General features: G+C 47.6%; 1 protein-coding gene across 3 annotated transcripts in view; it reads left to right on the top strand.

The window, feature by feature from the left end:
• The first annotated feature begins 1904 nt into the window (after positions 1-1904).
• Positions 1905-21666, top strand: part of FLNB (filamin B) — a 70734-nt gene continuing 50972 nt past the window's right edge. Inside the window, exon 1 of one of the 3 annotated variants that reach the window (XM_009091078.4) lies at positions 1905-2401. In XM_009091078.4, coding sequence (XP_009089326.2) covers positions 2053-2401 — 349 coding nt within the window. In that variant the 5' untranslated portion in view covers positions 1905-2052. The remainder of the gene's footprint in view (positions 2402-21666) is intronic. The other 2 variants (XM_009091079.4, XM_018915080.3) reach the window with 2 other exon arrangements.

Below are 21666 nucleotides of genomic sequence, written 5' to 3'. Positions count from 1 at the left end.
TGGATTCTTTGCCTTGGGCATCTAGTTCGGGCTCCGGAATAAACCTGGACTTTAACCCCCCCCCACAACTGGAGTCCACTCTCCTTTTTCTACCGACGTCCAGCTAGTCTCGCGTCTGAAAGGTGAAAGCCTTTAGCCGCTCTCCCGACCTGCTGAGGAACAGGAGAGTGTCCCTCGCTGCCTGCAGTGCCGAAGCTAGCCCGGGTGACTCCGAGCACACACTCGAAGAGGCACTGCGACACAGCTCCATGTTTCCAGGCTGCTCTCCCCTGGGCTGGAAAAGCCTACGCTGACAGAGTTGCTCACAGAGACACAACCTGCCCTGACTGCAGCATCTCTATGCCTTGCACTGTCTTTGCTCTGTAAATAAAAGCTTTCACTTAATGTCAGTTTTATTTGAATAATAAAAGAAACTTCCTGCTGCTTGGCTCAGTCATTTGAGGAAAGGGCAGTCGCTGCTGTGCCATGAGATACACTTCAACATTTCAGTATACTAAATCTCATCTCTGATTTCTTTGATAGTTTTGAAATAGGCAATGCTGATTAGGGAACAATGGAAGTTTAGACATAACTCCCACATTACCTCACCTTTATATTTGCTTCTTTCTTAATTTATTGTCAAAAATGCATCTAATATAAATTATTCTGGGGAAAGGATCTATTAAGTCATTGGAGTGAAACCATGGTGCGATGGTTTAGTGGAGGCATTAGAATAACACCCTTGAAAGAAAATAATTGGACATCTGTATTCTAATTTTCTGGCTGAGAATGACTATAGTGATTTAATTAAATAAGACTTTATTGACTGTATTTTAATGGATTTGTTTTCTCTGACAGACACCTGCACCTTTCAGAGTGGCAGCCTTGATGTAAATTGGTAGACAGGCACACACTTCGCTTGATTCAGTGGAGCAGCTCCCGGTAGAAAAGCCAAGACCGTAAGTGCGTGCTGGGTGAGCGGGTGGGCACAGGCTCCCCTCGGGATAGGAATACTAAGGGACACCTCACCGCAGCTTTCAGGGACCCCGTAAGTTTATTGAGATATCTTGGCAATCTGCAAAAATTCAGTTTGCAGCAAGGCAGCTGGAGTGGTTCTATTGACTCTGCTGTCATCAAATGAGTCAGCGGCAAGTCACAGTCTCCCATGTCAGCAGGGCGTGGCGCGCCAGGAAATCAGTCACAAAAGTGGGGGAAGAGCAAAGAACCCCCCAAGAATTCGAACCGTAATTGACTGCTTTTAGAGGTTTCTATTATTTTCAAACGGCCAATAAAGTCGTGTGTGTCGGCAAAGAGGTTGCCGTCTCGTTGCCACATCGTACCCCTTGTGAGCACCCTCAGCCTCTCCCGGCGCGGGCTGTGCAGAATCGAATCCCCCCAACCCAGAGCCCCGGCTCTACCGGCCACCCTGCACAGCTCTGCAGGCCCGGGGAGTTGTCACCCGTCCGTGGCTGCATCCACCCACGGCCGCCACACGGCTGGCGGCCTGACCTGCGTCGCGTGAGAGTGGCTGTGGTGGGGGTGTGCGGGTGGCTCGGGGGCTGCGCTCCTGTTCCTACTGCGGGTTTCATTTGTCTGTGGGGCGAGGGGGCTGCACCCCGACCGGGCACTAGTGCCAGGTCAGCTGCGCTCCTTCCCGTGCCTGAGGGCCGCGCCCCAGCCCCGCCCGGCACCTCGCCAGGTGAGTGTCGACCCAGGGTGGTCTCCGGTCCATCAAGGGCTCTGCCAAGCCAGGCCAGGCCAGCCGAGACGAGACGAGCCGCGCCCAGCCCATCCCATCCCATCCCAGGCCGGCCCCCGCGGGCCGGTGCGGCGGGGCGCGGGGTTGCTGGGGCGGAGGGCGTGCCGCTCCCCGTGGATAAAGGCCGGGTGGCTGCACGGGGCCGCGCAGACCGGGCGGTTTGGGTAGCGGGGAGGCGGCTGCAGTGAGAGCAGGAAAAGTAGAGGGGCCTCCGCTGAGTGCGGCGCTCTTCACTCTCTCCCTCCCTCCCCGCAGGCGGCCGGGCGGGGCGCGGGCGGAGCGCAGCGGATCGAGGAGGCGGAGCGGGGCTGGCCATGAGCACGCAGGCGCGGGGTCAGGGCGCGCGGAGAGCGGCCGATCCCGACGGCGAGATGCCCGCCACCGAGAAGGACCTGGCGGAGGACGCGCCTTGGAAGCGGATCCAGCAGAACACCTTCACCCGCTGGTGTAATGAGCACCTGCGCTGCGTCAACAAGCGCATCGGCAACCTGCAGCATGACCTGAGCGACGGGCTGCGGCTGATCGCGCTGCTGGAGGTGCTCAGCCAGAAGCGCATGTACCGCAAGTACCACCAGCGGCCCACCTTCCGCCAGATGCAGCTGGAGAACGTCTCGGTGGCCCTCGAGTTCCTGGAGCGGGAGAGCATCAAGCTGGTCTCCATCGGTGAGTGCGTCTCCGGCGGGCCGTTTTGTTGTTTTCTCGTTTAATTGTGTGTTTTCCTGCGCTGCACCTTTGCCTGGCGGAACTATGACGGGGCTCAGGGCCGTGGGGCTGCGGGCTCGAAAGCTGAGGGGCTTCTGCTGCTTCTGTTTTTAAAGAGATGTGTGTGCCGTGGGGCTGCCTCACAGCCCGGCTGTTGGGGCTGGCAGTGAGCTCCTGTCCTCCTCAGCGTCCCTCATGATCACTACTTCATACGTGAAGCTTTGCTTCCAGGTCTTTCCTGAAGAAACATAGTGCCGGAGCGTGTTTTCTCCCGTGCAGCCAGTTCCTCCAGGCACTGACCCCTCCCGCAGCCCGGCAGGGGTATGCGGCAGGACGATGCCGCTCTAGCTGTGCGGGCGTACCTGGGCTCCGGCACGGTGCTGGAGCCAGACTCTCACGGCTGTGCAGAAATAGCTGCAGCCGTAGGTAATATAGGAGAGTTAGGAGACTTTGCTCACCACAGCCCAGTAGATGATGCCAGTGTTCAGATTAGCATTGATGCCTTAGCACAGTTGCAGCTTTTGAATAGGATTGCACTTTCTCCTCAATCTTTCTGCTGCGATAAGTTGCGGCAGGAAATGTTCAAGGAACCCTGCTAAGCCCAGGCAATGGGTGCTTTGAGCTACTGCCACCCAGGCTGGCATAAGATTTGCCTGCCCGTGCCATACTGGGGCGTGCAGTTGGTTGATAGCTGGTGGTTTGGAGACGAAGGCTGCTGGCATGCACCTCGGACTGTGGATGATCCCTCAGGAATGCATTCGGTGACCGTTTGGGGAATAGCTCAGGTGTGGCCATAACGTATTGTGTAAAGCAGTAATTTGAATGCCTGAGAGATCTCTGGGAAGGAATGTGAATGCCTTTTCTGGCTCTTTGCCAGATAACTATAACTACTGCTTCCTGATGATTCTGGCCTCGATGAATTGCACAGCTGAATTTGGGTGAGTGTAGCTCTCCCCAGTTGTCTAAAATGCTTGGCCAAGGTAAAAGCTGTTTCTCTTCAAAGGCTTTAACTACAATAGCAAGAAAATAGAAACTTCTCCAGTTTGGGGGAGACCTGACCCTCTCTGGAAACCTGTAGCTGGGTACTCACTCTCTTCTTCCCCTGTGCTAGTATGTAAAAGAAGCTTTGGACAAGAAGTGAGGACTGTTGGTCCCGAGTGGCTGATTGTCCTCCCTGGGCAGAACAGCTAACTTGCAGCTGGGAATGAAGCTGGTGCTAATTATTTACTTAGAGATGGATTCCCTTTGCACTCAGTGGGGCTCGAATTGCAGCTGCTGATTCCTGGGCTGAGCTTTTGCTAACATCACAGCTCACCTTTCTGTGCCAGGTGCTGGACTAGCTCCAACACCAGGCCAGCATTCCCCTCCTGTTGTATTGTTTTCCCTAGAAAAATGTTGTTGCTTCAGCTGCCTTCCTCTTTGTCTGTGGAACTTCCCGAGGGTGATGGGCTTGGGAGATCAAGGCTACTCCAGTCAGGTCTGGCTTTCAGTGACTTCCGTTCTAGAAATGCTGCTGCAGCAGCACAGCTCTTTTACATGTTTAGGCTGAACTGCAGGGTATCTGTAAGCATTTAAGACATGTCTATTTGTTTTACAGCTTACCTGTTTTGTGTTGATTATTAAAAAACCAAATAAAATTTAATAAAAAACCAAATAATGATAAAACGTGAAGCTTTGAGAGAATGGAATGACTATGACTGCTAATGCTTTTGCCATATCCCAGCATGAAGGAGTGTACAGCTCCATCAGTGCTCTGCCACCTGAGCTGGAGCCAAGGAGTAGCACAGGAGCCCTACTGTACAGTCCTGGATAAACTAAGCCTGTCCTGAAAAAACATTCTGAATGCCCTTTCCAAAAAAGACATTTTGAGTGAGCCTTGCAGTGCTCTGCTGGGTTGAAAGGCCTAAGCCCTTGGCACCTGTCCTGCAGATGCAGTGTCTGGTGGGATCACTACCTGCTCCTGGCATGTTTTTCCCTGCAGGTTCTGAAGAACTTGAGGCTTTTTTTTCTTCCCTACTGTTTAGTCTTTTTTGTGTTGTTGAACAAAACCAGGGCCATTGCAGACCCTGGAGCTGAAGTGAAAAAAAAAAACAAACAACTAGTAAAGGCTCTAGGTGGAGAACTTTTATGACCAGGTTGGTCTTTAGGGCCTGGGGTGTTTAGGGCCAGCTCTGAGCCAAATCAACTAGGGAAACCTGACAGCTGCGTCTGCTGGATTTCTGGCATTAATAATGCCATCAGACCTCTGCTAAGTGGATGCAGTGCCTGTTCCAGTTATTATTTAACTTCCAGGAACATTTTGGAAGCCATGTGTTATAGCTCAGCTACTGCTGCTGTACTACAACCGCATTTCAAAACCTTTTCAGTAGCAAGGTTTTGGCATTCAATGTTTGTCTATTTAAAATAAGTCTGGCTATACACAGTATTTGACCACAAACCTTTCTGGATGCACATTAGAAGCCCAGCCTCTCCTGCTTCTGTTACCCTTGGTTTAGTCTCTGCTCAAAGTCTTCTGCTAGTTTCAGGAAGCTTTTCTTCTAGGCATGAACTGTCTCCACTTCCATGCAAAATGGACTGCATGTATGATCTACTGTAAAAAAGACCATGAAGCATATAGGTGCTTTGTGCCATTCAGCAAAGATGGGAGTGAATGCTCTGAAAAAGCTGCTGTGGGAGCAGGTGACTTCATGGAGCCCTCTGCTCAAAGTGAGGTGGCTGCTGAGCTGCTGAAGTGTTAACAAGTGTTAAGTCTAGCCTTTTCCAGTGTCTGCTAGACTGAGATAATTGCAGATTCCTGGGTGCTGAGTGGCATGCTGCATGACTGGCATTGGGAGTAGGATGCCAGGAATGTAGAGCATGAGGGCTTTCTCTTGGTTGAAGGACCTGATCGACTCTACAGATGGCTTAACAGAGAAGGGAGGGGAGTTGAAGCTAATTTGGTGTTGAGCTTGTCCCTAGAAACCCTGGTAACTGGTAGTAAGAATCAGTTAATGTAGCTTAGAAACAGAGGCATTTGCCAACTGAAGCCTGGCAGATGGTTTTGGGTTGAGACCTGCCAAGTAGCACCCAAGCTTGCAGCCAGCAGGTCCTAGGTGCAAACTCTGCTGCTCAGTACCTGTTGGCAGTCTTCTCCTGGCCACTGCTCATCCAGCAGCTTTGTGTCAATGGTAGAGGGAGGATGGATGCCAAGCTGCCTTGTTGAGTAAAACTGCTGTCTTGGGTCTTGGGCTGCTTCAGTCAGATTGCGAAAACTGAAAAATGTGGTTTCTCTGCCAGGTTACACTTTCACCAGGTACATGAGCTGACCTGGCTTGCCTCACAACAGCAGGATGTGAAGTGGCAATGAAAGTCAATGGATGGGCAGTGCCATGGCAGTAGGATCCACTGCTGGCCGTGTTGTGTGATTTGTTTATAGATTTGTTTCTGTGGTCATCCTGTGTCCTCCTGGGAGTTCAGCTATGCCAGGAAGGAGATGGGTTAGGAGAGGATGGGGTTATAGTCATGGTCTGTTGGTACTTGCCTCATGGTGAGTTTGGTGGTGGCATATCCCAGCTGCAGAAGTACTGACCAAACCTAACCTGTGCATTGGGTAGGGTTTTGACTAATGATCAAGTACTTGATGCACACATTGTGGTCTGTAGTGTGCTTAAGGTAAAGGTATCATGACCTGTGAGTCTGAGGACCTTATAGAAATTTCATTTTAGGAAAATGGCTGAAAACCAACTTTCTTCCCTATGCTGCTGATACATTAAAGAGTGACAAAACAAACTATGCATTTCTAGAGGGAAAACTAGTTTATTGTAAAACAGTAAATGTGTTGTCCTGTAATGCTTAGAGCTAGGTCCTTGAAAACTGAAAAAAGAAGATGTGTATTCAGCCTGTGTACATTTAAGGGCTCTTTTGCCTCACTCAATGTTCTATTAACACATCATAAAGACATAGTCAAAATACACTTGCATTTTGTCTGCCACTTATCTGTGACTTCCCTGGATGCTGCTTTCTGGAAAGTATCCAGTGTGCCTTGGAAGCAGATTTCTGCTTCTTGCAAATATTACACTCCTTCCCCTTGAAAATAATTTTTGATAGATGTGCAGTGGATCTCTTTGCTGGTGATTGCTTCAGCTTTGGAAGGTGCTTGGTCTCCTCAGGACCTTCTGTTTCAGTAGTTGGACTGCTGGTCTAATGAAAAAGTGTCTTTGCCTGAGCTATTGAGTTCCAAGTTACAGGAGACTTTAAGGTAGCTTACACAGACTGTTCTTGCATTCTTTTACATATGAGCGGAAACTTGTAAAGTGATCAAACTTCAGTAAAATTACTTAGGGCCAGCTAGACTAATGTGCTAAACAGCTTTTTCATTTAAGGCACTGAAGGCTATGCCAGCTATTCAGGATGGACTGAAGTCTTAACTGCTCCATATTCTAGTGCCACGTCCTGTATTGACTTACATGGGGATGTTTAAATCTAAATGGGTTAGGATAACTCTTTTCTAGCCTACAACTGTAACCTAAGAATGTGGTTAGCCTTGTGTGTGGTCGTGCTGTGATGTTGCCAGCATTGTTCTGTGTCTGCTCCAAGCAATGGGAAGTAAAACAATGGTCTCTGAATCCCCCAAGCTGCAGAAGAATTCTGTTTTCTTTCTGCTGCTCAGAAAAAGTCTTTGAGCAGCTAGTTTGGGTCCTGAACAAGGGTCTTCTAAGTTTAGACCACTAATCCATGTTTAGCAAGCATACCAGAGCAAAAGCATTTTGCTGGTTATGCTGGAGTGACCAAACCTCTGCTGTACTGTGATGCTTACCAGGTCCCTGCCACTAGCATCAAGTGGCCCTGTCTTCCTTGATTGCCTGGCATGATAGTAAGCTCATGAATATGTCACTTGAGTCATAAGTCATTACAGTATAAAAGACACAGAGCTCAGTGAACTGGTGTTTGGCTGTGTCTGGTGTGGTACCAGTGTGCCTGAAGAGCCTGTCACAGTGGCTCTTGCTTACAAAGCATTGAGCGTGACTCTGGCTGTTGGTGATGTAGACAGGCTTCCTGTAGAAAAAATGTGGGTGCCTGTGAGATTTTCTTGCTTTTTTGGTGTTCTTTGATAGTGCTGTAGGTCCTGTTCTAGAGTACCCACCCATGGGGAGAAGGCGTGCAGCATGGTAGTGATGCTGAGTGGAAGTAGATGGGGTGGGTAGATGGCTGCAATCAGCTTGGATGTGGCAAGAAAAACGAAATTTGATTTACCAACTGTGTCTCTGCCAGAGGAAGGAAATGCTGTGTAGCTGAATGTTAACTGCTGTTAGAAGACTCGAACCCAAAATATATGTAGAAAAGACTAGGGGAAGGTACCACTTACCCTTGTTAGGAGATCTGAGCTGTGTGGTACAGCTTTCACTATATGGCACTACTTAGCTTGCTACAGGCTGAATTCCTGCTAATGGTCAAAAGTGGTGGGGGAACAGTATGTGTGTTTAGGTGGTGTTTGGAGGAATAAGAGTAGCAGTTTCATGAAGATACTGTGTCTGTGAAACTTGTGCTAGCTGTTTCTGTATCTTCTCGTTTGCTGTACTTGTCTATCTGTGTGCGTGGTAAAAGTGGATACTCACCCGACCCTCTTGCAACCCCCCCACTGGGTGGGGTGAGTAGAGCTACCCTTACTCTTCCTGGGAACTTGACCTCGGGTTCAGAGTTGAGTCAACTGAGATCTGAGGTTCTGTGCAATGGGTTAAGCAAGCTCTGCCTGTTTATTTGGATTTTTGCAATGAAACTCTAGTGAGTTTTTCCCCCTAGGTTCTGCTTCTGGGGACTTGGTGAAAATTTTCTTTCCCCACAAGGCAAAAGTTTGTGTAGTTGCACTCCTGGTTGTTTGTGTGCCTCCTAAGGAAGAACTCGTGCTCTGTAATCTGTTAGGGAGGACTTTCTTCTAGGTCATCATTAGGAGATAAATCCCAGTTCTGTACTCAAAAGCCTTGCAGTAAGTGTATGCTGTATCTTAACCAGATGGTTCTCTAGGCTCTGATGTGGTCTCTAACCTGTCTGTCAGCCTCCCTTGGCTCTCTGTCCCTCCTGCAGCTAACCTTGAATTTTGGAGATGCCTCCATAATATCTGGTACATCACAGTGAGGATTGGATCTGCTGTGGTGGACTTGGAATTCACCTAATGCATTGCAAATCCTTGTAAGCACTATCCTGCTGTAAGCAGTTGAAGTCTAACATCCATTGTGTGATGTATGCTATGTCTAGTTCCTACTGTGCTTGTACATGGCAACTGGAATACAACCATTGCAAAAATAAGCTGGATTTTTTGTGTCAGTGAATACAAGCTAGGCCACTTCAAACAGCAGCCAAATGAAGCTTTGCCCAAGTTCCTGGGGAAGCAAGGGTTGCTTGGCACATCCTCCCTTGTGGTAAGTAAGGCAGCAGACTCTGCCCTGGGCTGCCTGGGAGTGGGCAGAGGGTGGACTAGCTGAATTCTGTTTCCCCTGGTGTGATGGGTTGAAGTTCTTTGAACATCCTGCTGATATTGCTCTTGAAAGAAAACAGCCATGTCTCTCTAAAGTGTCTGAGAAGAATGGCCACACAAGTAGCTGCACTGTCTAGTTACTAGTGGGATGCTTCCTCTGAGTCAGGTGATGGCCCTTTGCTGTTCCTTACAACCTGGAGAAGTAGATAACTAAACTAATGGGAAGGAACCAGTAAATACAGTAAATACTTCAATGTATAAGTTCAGCAGATATGTCAGAGTTAGTTTGTCTGGGTCACTGAAAAATAGCAAGTTTTACTGATCAGACTGATGAGTGGCAGAGCTTTGACCATAGTCTGTGGCCTTTCTTCCAAAGGGACAAGCTGTTTTCATCTAACAGCAGCAGCAGGTTGCATGAACTCTCCTGCCAACGTTACCCAGTAACAGCACAAAAATGACTGTGGGCTGCAGTGACATCATGGGCTGTGGCTCCCTTCTCCCTTGCTTCAGGCCATGCTGTAAATCATGACACATTTATTTGTCAGAGCATTGAATTACTCTGGCATGAGCTGGCCAGGCTGTGTGGCAGCACCATTCTCAAATGATGGCTCCTCTGAGGGCGAGGTGGGCGCAGACTGCCACGCAGACACTCAGCCTGCCTGCTGAGAGGGGCAAATTGGGCAATGCCTGTTGCAGCACATCCCACTGTCACATTGCTGGGGTTGGTTCTGGCATGGTGTCAGTGCTGTGCTGAGCAGAGACTGCCAGCTGCCCTCTGTTCTCCCCATGCTGCTGGGGTTGCTCTTGCTGCATCCTGATTGCCTGGGTAGGATGCAGGCATTTGCAACACTGGCCGCAGCCCTCTGCATGGCTGCTCTGCTGCAGAGCAGCAGCTGAAAGCACTGGAGGCAACTGTTAGTCCACAGCAGATGTGCTTCCACACGCTTTTTGTGCTGAAACTTGTGTGATGAGCTCTGGGCTGAGCTATTAAATGCTGCTCTGAAATGCCAACTCCTATCTTTTGCATTGGTGCTGTGAGCATGTCTGGCCCTGGGGGCTGCCCCAGCCTGACCTGGGAGTAGGAAGCTGGTGGCTGCTCTCATCTGCACCTCACAGCCCGCAGCAATTTCGGGCTACACTGTGTGCTTGTGGCTGCCTACTGGTTTTGATTATTCTGTGGCCTCTCTTGTAAGGAGACAATGTATTCTGCATTTCTGAGCCTATATAAAATGCACTGTGTAGTTGGTGGGCCCAAAATGAGCAAGTGGTGAGCTATGTTATGTGCACTATGTTGTGTCTGCTCTATGGCCCTGCAGCAGAAGGCACAGCATACAGAGCTGTGCTGAGCAAACACCCATGATATGTGCATTTGAAGGTTATTCAAACACAGAAGAGGAAATGCTGTTCCCCTTGGCTAGATACTGACTTGCTCTATCTGTGTTTCTTTTAATTGGTGTAATTAACTGTTTTGCATTCCCTCTTCTCACAACAACCTTGCAGTAGTAGGTGCAGCAGTTTTAGTGGACTTTCCATAGGCAAATACTGGCAAGCCAGGTCTTGGAACTAGTTTAAGTATCAGTGCTAAAACACTGCTGGGTACATCTTGGAGGTGAGCTTTAGCTTTGCACAGATCCTCCCTTTGTTGTAAGGTGAGTGATAGGAGCAGGTTTCCCTAGTCTCAGACTACAGGAGCAAAGAGCCTGAGCTGGGGTGTGTGTGCAGGGTCCTGCATTTGTCTTGGATGCATCTTCCACACTGGGAACCGACAGTATAAAAGATACACCTTGTATCTGTCATGGTGAGAGACACAAGTCTTGGATTTATCTCTCTGCTTTTGATCCTTGCTACAGAACAGGAAATGCTGGCTTGCTAAACAAAATTGTTGTATAACTGTCATCTTGATGGTGCAAGGTATCATAAGTTGCCTCACCATCACAGCTAGACAGTGAATATCTGTAGGGTTTCTCTGCAAAACTAGAAGTAATTCTGCTTGTTGGTCTCCCAAATAATCTGAAGTCCAGGCATCTTTGAGCCTCCTTCAGCAACTGGACGTTCCTGAAGGGCTGCTGTTTGCTGATGTCACTGTAGTTGCAATGGCTCTCTGAGCAGTTGTTCCTTCCTCAGACATGGTTTGTTATCAAATTCCCTTGTGGGGGACCAGCTAATGTCTGAGCAGACTTAAAATACCATCTGTGGGAAGACTTGGGATGTTAATCGTGTTGTTTCAGTTTTGTTCCGGCTGTTGATTACCAGTGTGGTTGCATGCAAATATCCTATAGCTCATGTAACCACTAGAACAAGATCAATGATCTAATTAAAAGTCAAATAGAAACAGCTTTAGTTGTCTCTGGGGATTATGTATTTTGGTAACTCTTTTAGGCATGTAGTAAAAATGCAGCTATGAGGAAACAGAAAGTCTGGGCTGGTCACTGCCTGGAAAATTTGTGGTGATACTTAAAAGGGCAGTGACTGCTGGTGCCACAGCTGGAGCTCACCAGTGCTGGACACTGCTACTGTCAAAAGTCAGGACTAAGACATGGAGGGTTTTAAACCAGGACTGGAGGACCCTCTATGGTGGTGCCACCTTAATCTCTCAGTATTTTGTGATCATGTCTTCCTGTGCTATTTAGTGCTGACTTGCAGTGTATGTGCTGGACAACTGAACACTGACATTGAACTTGGGTGGCCAAAGTGGGGAGGGTAACATGCCACAGCCCAGTACAGCTGACTGGGAGAAGACCCCAGCTTGAAGAGGTTGCTGCATGTTGATAAACCAGCTCCTGTACTAATAGTACTTCTCTGGCCTAACCTGAGTGCTGAGCAGGAGCAGGGATTGCCAGATCAGTCAAAGTGCCGGTGACCAAGTGAATTGTCTGCTTGGTGGGAGGCCACAGTCAGGTGACCTAGGAGTGCCTGCAGATCCCGAAGCTGCAGTGTGCCTGCAGATCCCAGGTGGCCAGTTATGTTTTTTGCATCCAAAAAACAAAGAGCCTGTGGTAGTTCTAGTGGTCCAGGTTCTCTCCAAATACATGAGTGTAGAAACAATGATTGTGTTCAGCTCACAGCCACTGTACAGCGGGGTGGCTCAGCACTGCCCTTGGTGTTGTCACACTGGATGATCTGTGGCTGCTCAGTGAGCATCGCTGAGCATGCTAATGACTTGCAGACATCTGCAGCTACAGGGGTAGAAGTATGTGCTACTCCTGGACAAGGGTATTACAAAGACCTTGTCCCATAGAACTGCTTTGCCATTGGGATTCTCACTTCAGTATATCTCAATCTACTGCTTTCTTGAAAGAGGCAGTTTGGAGCTACTCTGTGAGGGTTGTGTCATGGAGAAGGTTTGCTTTGCTGTGAAAGCACTATGAGCAGCAGACTTGAATGAGGAGCTGCTGGTTCAGGCCCTGTAAACAGTGGAGATGTTTGGGATTTCTTGGGTGGAAAGTTCTTTTGATTGACTCTTGACTCAAACAGGGAAGCCATCTGAAGTTAGTGGCATAAAGCCCTACTTCAACACTTCAAATTTTGCTGTGGTTTTGTAGCCTAGCTCTTAGTTTGGAGTTTGAGTAAAGAAATATTTCTTCTGACATAGATAAATAACTGAATAAAACTATGTCTCTTTGAAAAATTTTAATTGGAAAGAGGAAAAAATGAGCTGCTTCATACATAGTGCTGCAGCTATTGGTTGAAAGCACTGCCTAAGGCAGAGGAAGTGCAAATATTTAAATTAACCAGCTTTATTACTTAAACATAGGCTTTAACAAGCTGCAGAATATTTCTTATTCTATCTCTAAGAAAAGTATCTCAGACTTCTGAAGCAGTACCTGGTTAGCAGCAGTATTTAAACTCAAATGTAAAGCTGAAAGAAGCAGCTCATACTTCCTCTGGGAGTAAGATAAACACCTGTGGGGCTCTTGTTGTGGCTGGATGGAGGTAACAGCATGCCAGTAAACATTTTTCACGGTGAAATGGGGGAATTGCTAAAAAGCAATGTTGTCTAATGCTGCATCAAACCTGGTAGGTACCTGAAAGAGAAATGGGAGATCAGACAGAGCAATTTAGCTTGTGAAGTTGCTGCAACCATTCCTTCTAGAATAAGGAAAGGAAGCCTTTCCTTAGGCTCTAGAAAAATTGTCTCTAGAGCCAGTGCTCTACATTTTTAGTGTTGTGTTAAAAATGTGAAATACAGTAGGCTTGCAAATGTGAACAATGTGAGACTGCAGATTAAAAATGGGATCATGCAGCTGGTGAGGATTTGGGTAATTCCCTGCACCCTTCTTGATCAGCATGTGTGTGATGGAGTGCTGTTCCTGAAGACTAGGGAGAGATCTGCAAGCTTGTGAAGTTTGGAAAGACTTGTGTGAAGCCTTTAGTTGGAGGATTTCAAGTCAAGCCTCTGGAGAGGAAAGGTAGTATCCCTCTGAGCCCTGGCTAGTTTGGAAACCATTTGCAGCCGGAGCCTGTTACAGCTGAGCAGCTCCTGACTAAGTTGGGTCAGACCTGTCTCTGCGTTTTGCTAAGAGAGTGGCAGGATGGCCCCTGAGCAGAGCCCTGGCACGGCACAGGAGGGATAGTTCTGAGGCCTGGGGCTGGTGAGCCTGTGGCAGCTGGGGTGAGATGGGGACTTGGACTATTTGGGGCCATGCAGAACCCACACATTTGAAGCAAAGCTTTGCTGTGCAGGGAGTGAGTTTGAGTGGGAGGTGTGGGTGTATGGTTTGCATGAGCGGGTGTCGCACAGCTGGGGCTAATGTGTGCTCAGGCTGTGCCATTAATCCCAGCTGGTCCTCTTTAAGGTGCTTGGAGACCACCCGTGCACACTGTGCCTCCGCAGATTCAGCGCCGTGTTCCGGTCATGAAAGCTCCTCTCAAAAGAGGTCTGTCTGTCTGATAGTGGCTGCCACAGTTGGATGAATTATCTGGGCCTCAAGCCAAGCGTCTATTCCTTACGTTAGCAGCTTGTAGCTGAAACTGTATAAACACAGCGCTGTCGTGTGTGGCGTGTTAAACACACAGGGCTCAAATCCACACCGTGCAGGGGAGAGCCTTGTGTGATGTGCAGATGGAAGTGTGTGTACTGTGTTGCACAAGCATACAGAAATGTGTTCGAGCTTCATTGTTTCTCCAGAAAGTGGGGAGAGCGTTTTTCCTTCAAGATACAGCACACAATATTGTTTACTTAAGAATTGGAATTTCAAGAAGAAAGGAACCCCATTCCTTCTTGGAGAGTACTAGTCATGGTTTCTGGTGGAAGATAGGTGTCTGTATGTGAAAGCTCATGGGGAATTAAGTCTAGCTGGCTTATGCACAGAAGCTTGAAGACGCCTTCATAATGGTCACGGAAAAGCAGCAATACTTTCCAGGCCATGCATGTGTAGTGACTGTGTCCTGCACATCCTTGCTCAGTGTGAAGCTGCAGAAAGCAGCCTGGCTGTGTGTGTCACCCCCTCCTGCTGGACACTCACATGGCAATGCTGTGGTGATGGCTGGGGCTTGAAGACAGGATAAGGGCTCATTTTAGGTGTTTGACATCATCACAGCAGTGCTGAAGGGCAGTGGCCTGGTGAGACGGTTCTGGGTTGGGGTGTGTGGGTGTTGGATGATTTTTGATGCTGTGTGTTTGTGTTGAGTGAGTACTATGTCTGAATGTGAAAATAAACTGATGAAATTCAGATTTGGGAGGTAATTCTGAAGTGTCTGTTCCAGTCTACACTGAAGGTATGATTGCACGTGTCATAGTTTAAGCCCAGCCAGCAACTCAGCCCCACACAGCTGCTCACTCACTTCCCTGCTGTGGGATGGGGGAGAGAAGGGGAAGAGTAAAAGTGGGAAAACTCATGTGTTGAGATGAAGACAGTTTAATAAGCAAAACAAGGCATTTATTCACCACTTCCTACGGGCAGGAAGGTGTTTAGCCATTTGTCACATGTAATAGTTACGGGGGAAGACAGGTGACATCACTCCAAATGTCCCCCCTGCTTCTTTCTTCTGGTTTTGTACTGAGCATGACATCATATAGTATGGGGTATCCCTTGAGTCATGGGGGGTCTGCTGTCTCCTCCCAGTTTCTTCTGCATCCCCAGCCAACTCACTGGTGAGGTGAGAGGCAGAAAATGCCTTGATTCTATGTAAGTGCTGCACAGCAGCAACAAAAACATCCTTGTGTTATCAGCATGGTTTTCAGCACAAATCCAAAACCTAGCCCTCTTCCAGCTACTGTGAAGAAAATTCAGTCTATCCCAGCCAAACTGAGCAAAGTGTGTTAAAATTAATTACCTTGCCTGTTGCTTTTCAGGGAAATGGTTGGACAGTGATAGCTGGACTAACTCTGTCATTAAGCTGCAGAGGGCTGTAGAGCATCTGTAGGATGGTACCTGGGCATATGTGCTTCAAAACAAGCCCACATAGAGCAGTGCTGTTAGATGCTTAGAATCAGGGATGATCAAAACTGAGAAAAACCACAAATCTTTTGTAAAGCTAAAGTAACTGGTAGGTTACTTTCTGATGTGTTACTTACCCCAAACCACAAAATGTGCTCCAATCCTAAGTGCTTTGGTGCTGCAGTGTGGAGTGGAGATGGTTTGAGCTGTGCAGAGCTGCATGAATGGGGATTTCCTTTGAGCAGCCCTGTGCACAGTGAATCACAGTCAGTGTAGCAATTCTGGTTTCAAATGGAAAAATTGAATCTTGGTTTATGTTGTGGCCAAGGATTTCCCCAAACAGTAATCAGTTCTGATAATTTCAAATGTGTTGGTTTTGGCTTCACAAAGTCCATCCCTTGCAGCTTTTGTGCCTGGCGTCTGTTACACAGGAGATGTTAGACAGCCCTATCTGAATAGGCTCATTTATCTCTGCAGGATTTTACATACTGTTTCATCTAACTATCTTGACCTACCCCCAGTGTGAATAAACACGTTAGTAGCACAGAGGTCACTTTGGTGCCTGGAAACCTCTGCATTATTATATTGCTTCGCTGGTCTTGCTGAGGCAACTTTTATTTTGTAGCCCTGTCTTCCAATTATTTTCTCTCCAGTGCCTGAGGGTGGACCTTCCTGTTGTCCCCTGCACTGAAGATTGGTAACATGAAGTCATTAATGTGAGATACAGTACAGCAGTAAAGACTCTGCCAGCCCTTGGGAGGTCTCTGCAAGAACTAGACGGGTTTTTGACCTTGATGAGACTTGAAGTAACCTGAGATTTAGGATTACCTTAATCCTACAGAGATGGTTGTTACAGCCCTCTTAGACTTCAGAGACAGTTTGTAGCTTTGTTGTGTCACTTGCACTGTTCTGGCACTACAGTTGTTTTTTTCAGTTCCGCCTTTCTGATAGAGGCTTGGCTTTCTAGTTGTGTATGCATAGGTTGTGTTGTGAGGACATGCTTTTTTTGTTTGCATATGTGAGTGAAATAACCTTGAGTTCATTGGACTCCTAGGGAAGTGTTTTTTGTGAGGTGTAGACAATTACATGTTTGACTAAAATTTTAGTGTCTTGCTTAATCTGAAACTCCTTTCCTGTGAATTGGCTAGCAGTGTTGCTGTCTGCTCTGATGGGAAGGTGAAGCCTTCCTGTGCCATGGCAGTAAATGTACTGATTCCTGGGAAGCGCAGACCGGATCTAGGATCATTCTCTCATGTCTCATGACTAGAGGAGGGAGGTGTAGTTTGTGTCATGTCACTTGGTTTCAAAAGTTTCTCAGCTTCAGTCAAGTGTTTCTCAGCAGAGTGTAATGAAGGCAGGAGGATGCCTTCTTCCCTCTCCCTCCGTCATTTAGCAGAAGTCCAATTCTGGCATGTTCACTCCCCATTGCAGGGACTTTCCTTCTCAAGTTATTCCTGGATGATTAATTAGCACTTGGACGCCCTGTGTTGTGCTGTCCCCATGGCTGCCTGGAGCTTCCCTCCCCCCACCTCTGAACCTGGGGCTGCTGGTGCTGAGTGTCCGTGTGAGTGCTGTCCTGAAGCCCTTCTCTACAGCTCCATCCCATGCTGCCAGGTGTTGTCCGGAGGCTTTCCCAATCCTCCTGTTGTCTGTGAAGCTGATGCAGTCTTGCCATGCTGCAGGCTGTGCTGTCCTGGAGGATGGGGCACTGCTGACTCGAGCCCATGGGGAGCAGAATTGTCCCATGCAGCCTTGGGCTCCTTTGCATAGTGAAGCATGAAGGCTGGCTGCTCTGCCACTCAGCTTCAACTCGTTCCTCCCTGGAAACGTGGATCTTTGCCATCGAAGGGGTTGAATGTCACCTGCTGGTTCAGTGCAGTCTGTCCCCAGCACAGGCACGTGGGAGCTGCGGTGTCCCAGCCACTCCTGGGGCCGGTAGCAGCACCGGAGGGGCGTTGGGATGAGCTCAGCAGCGGGGAATGTGCTTTGCTGGTGCAGGGACCGGGCTCACAGGGCCCATTGTGGGGTGGTTTTGGCAGTGATGCCGTGGGTGGTGTCGTGCTGTGGCAGGCCCAGAGCCCGCTGTGCTGCTGCCCAAGTATGGGGCGAGAGCTGCAGGTGGGGCACAGGGTTCTAGGACTGGGGAAAGCCCTTGTGGGCTCGGCTGTGCCAGTTCTCGAGGTGAGCCGGGGTTTTGGGGTTAGTGTGGCGCTGGCACTCTGCTCCCGCCAGGCTGGCGAGGGGCTCGCTGGCTGCGGACAAAGCAGCACTCATGGCAACTTGCTGCTCTACAAAGGCAGAACATTCAGACGCCTTCCTTTGTTCCCCCCCCACCCTCAGATAATGGGCACAGCATTCCTGTATGCTGTTCAGCTCGGTATCTGTGCTGCAGTCCTGCAGCTGTGACTGGGGACCTGCTTGGCCGGGAGCAGCCGGGTCTGAAATAGCCACAGTGAATGGCAGCTCTTATTGTTCTGTATGGCATCCTTGCTCACTGCTAATCCCATCCCAGCAGCGTGCCAGCAGTGTGGAGCCCTCCTGGTGCTCACAAACAGTATTCACAGCAAGGGTTGGATGTGCACTAACACCTGTCTGCAGCTTTTCCTGGATGTAAGAGTAATGTGTTTACCTTCTCATATCCTAACTTGGGATATGGCACTTAAGGCAGCAGAAACCTAGGTGTGTTCAGACTGAAAGTATTAAGGAATTTGATCATAAGCCACCCACAGTTTGACTATTTCCCCCAGCTGCTTAAAATTCCTAATTTTGAAATTCTTGACTTTTCCTTCAAGCCCCCTTGGGTGATTTCAGTTTCTCTTGGAGAAGCTGGGTTGGTTGCTGTTATACTGCTGGCTTAAACTTGCTTTGTGTTATGCCTTTCTCTTCTGGATTTGAGACATGAGTGGTCTCTGGGTACCTATTAAGAAGTTGGGCAGAGCTATTTTAATCTGTACTTTGTTCCTGAGAGCTCCATTGGTTTGATTATTTTTATTCTGTACTGTATTAAAAATCTGTGTGACTTTTTTTTTTTTTTTTTTTTTTGACAAACCTACACTAAAAGGACTGGATTTGAGCTTTTTTTTTTTCAGTTGCCAGCTCCACCTCATGAGATCCTTTCTAGAGGCCCAACATGGACCAGTAGGCGGTACAGGGTGACGTATGCAACAGTGGCCTGAAGTTCTGACATAATTGGTTTCAAATCCGGTTGAAGTAAACACTACTTTAATAGTTTAAAACCCTCTTTAGTGTTTAATATCTCAAATATGAAGATTTGTCTCACAAAGGAATCTTACTAGTTTGTTTTTTTTTTTAATAACCAGTCACCCTGGTAAGCCTAGAAGAAAATGGTTTCTGTCTCTTGCAAAAAAATAAAACCCTGTCTTCTTTTCCATCCTCCTGCCCATGTCTAGATCACCATTCAGTTACTGTTCTTACAACCCTCCAGTGAAAAGTCATTCCTCCTCTGGAAAACCTACCTTGTAAAAAGCTTAGTGGCTCTCTGAGTGTACATGGTGTATCACTTAGACTTCCTGAAGATACACTTCCTCAGGTGATGGAATCCCTGAGCCTCATTAGTGAAGCTGAGGAGTGGCTGTGCCTTGTCAGGGTGTGGGTGCTCAGCTGGGAGCCAGTGAGCTGAAAGCCTAGGGAGACTCAGGTAAGCTGCTTGCTGAGGATCAGCTGTCCTGGGGGTTACAGTACCACCTGCAGATGCTGCAGAGAAGCAGAGCTGCAGTGGGACTGGAGCACTGGCAGTTAGAGGCTGGCAGTCACAGCTAGGTATCCACAAACCGGCCCTGTGCGAGAGGCACAGGCTGTGCCTCCGTGGGGTGAGTGGCTGCACGTGGCAGGGCACAAGCCATGTGCTGGCCCTGAGGAGCTGGGATGTGGACCTGGGCTTAAGGGACACTGGAGGAAATGGTTGCAGTATGTTCTCAAAGCACAGAGGAACCCCTGTAATTGATTTAAAGACATACTATCCCTACAGAGGATGTCGCTAATGTCTTTAGCAGACACGGTAAGCCTGTGAACACATACTGTATGCTTCAGCAAAGAATTTCCTTGGGCAGCTTGCTCAGCTCCATCTCATCTGCATACTTCTGTTTGGCATGTGGCTCCGCTCAGTGTGGTGTTTTCTTTGTTCCAGAAGATTAAGCCCTAATCATTGCTTAATTTTCTGTCCCATAGCTGCTATAGCTATTTAGCAATAAATGAGAAGAACTAGAAGTGGGGAAATGCTCAGACACTTAAAGATGCTAAGATCTAAAATTCCTACAGTCTCTTCATAATTGATCCATAATTACTATGAACTTTGTGTGTGCTATACAAAATTCCTTCCATGCCTGGAAATAAGGAGTAAGGGCTGTTAGTGAGACTTCTCCTTTGTTTTGTATTGAGAACCATGGATTTGGTTTCTCCCTACATACAATGCATAGAAAAAAAGTTTAAATATGGAAGACAATAAAAAATGAAGAGGAAGACCACTTTTTAGAGAAGGTGGATGCAAAGATCAGTGCTGGTTGTGGTTTAAATTCTCAGCATGAAAATCAGCAGCAAAGCTTCTGAGATAGTGAACAAGATGTGTTGACTGCAGCCTCAGCCATGAAACTATTTTAAAAAATAAAATTCACTACTCAAAAGCTGCTTTTTCAGTCCTTCGTTTGTTTTGCAGTACTTCCACAGGCTGTATGACTAGCTTGATTTAGTAAGGAAGCTGTCTGCCTCGGTAGCTTGTTTCCACGAATTGTCCAGCAGAGAATGACTTGCAGCTCTGCTGTAGGGCAGAGTTCAAGGAGCACTGCCACAGTTTGGGTAGTACTTATGCTTAATCGGAATGCAGAGCAGACTTGCACATGAGCAGAAGAGACTAATCACACACTTGTTTATAATGCTTTTTTTTTTTTTTTCTTAATTGTAGAATTATAGATCTAATAAAGGTCATATTGTTCAAGCCATGTGTTCCAAGTAGAATTTAGGGAGTTCTAATGGAGTAGATAAATGTGCAAGCTTCCAACCAGTGCCAAGTTTCAGTTCATGTACTGGCTCCTGGGGCAGCTATAAGCAGAAATGTAGAGGACCAAGAACTGGCAGTTTTTTTTCTTGGTAGGTTGATTTGGGAAGTTTTTTGTGGCCCAAGCCATAAAAATGACACACATTTGTCTCAAAATGGTCACATTGCTGGCTCAGACTAGTCACACTGCTAGCTGAAGCCCTGGCACTTGGACATCTTTCTTTTTGCTTTGAGGAATGTGATTTTAGCAGTCCAAGTGTAACATATCGTATTAGTATTTTAGTATAGAGCAACCGTTATAAATCAGTTTGAGCAGTTGAAAATGGGTTCCTTTTCAAGACTGAGACTGGTGGTATGTACTGCTGGCCTATGGAATTGCCATAATCCATTTTTTGGGCTGGTTGCCACTTAGTTAATAGGATAATAAAAGTGGAAGAATTACAATCTAGACTCAGAGGTGTGATGGAAGCAAATGAGCTGTGGTTCAGCCTGTTTTCCTGTTCACCCTACTAGACAGCCGCTTAATAGCTGACTAGGAAGCAGGATATTTCTACATAAAACTTAATGTTGTAGGCTATAAATAGGTGCTTTTTTTTTTTTTTTTTTAAAGAAAGAGTATGCTTGCTTATTCAATACTGTTGTTGATTCTGCAGAAGAGCTTAAGGCTGGCTGGCAGGTTTTCTCCAGCAGTCAGCATGTGTGTCATGTTGAGATGCACCCTGACAGCAGGACCTCAGCAGTGGGCTGACAGCAGCTCCTGCAGCTCCTGCCTGCCTGTAGCTGAGTGGGGGCTGCGTCTTGCTGATGGCTGCCGCTATTTTGTTGATGTTGGATTGTCATCGGGTACTCCTAGAGGAGGAAAGCAAGTTGGAGAGTTGAAGTTAAAATGAACATTGAACAGTGCAGGTGAGAAGGAAGGTTTGCATTAAATCCGAACTTAAACATTTCTGTGGTTTTTGCTTCTTGCTGGTTTAGGACAGTATGTCTAGGTATAAGAACTTGCAGACTGTCTGGAAGTGGTCACCTTACAGCATTCAAAGTTTGAGTCCACAGCAAGAGTGGCAGAAGAACTTGCATATCACGCCCACAAAATTCTTAGTTCTAATAATAATAAAAAAAATCCCAAACCCACCAAAACCAGCACAAAACTCTCTTTCTAAACCCTTCATCCATTGGCTCTTCTAGATGGCATCTCTAAAGTTGCTTGTTTCCAGTTGAGCTAAAGTCCTCCCAAGTACTCGTGTTGAAGCAAGTGGGAGGGCCTGTGGCATGGATTCCTGCTTCATGCCTGGGCTTCCCATAAAAATGTGCCCTTTGAAAGTAGAAGTCCAGTGACTGTCAGCAAGTATGAGTCAGCTGTGCTGGGACTTTGATCTCCAAAGCA

Source organism: Serinus canaria, chromosome 12, assembly GCF_022539315.1.
Source record: "Serinus canaria isolate serCan28SL12 chromosome 12, serCan2020, whole genome shotgun sequence".
NCBI classification, from domain to species: Eukaryota; Metazoa; Chordata; class Aves; order Passeriformes; family Fringillidae; genus Serinus; species Serinus canaria.
This window is presented reverse-complemented; position numbering and strand designations above follow the sequence as displayed.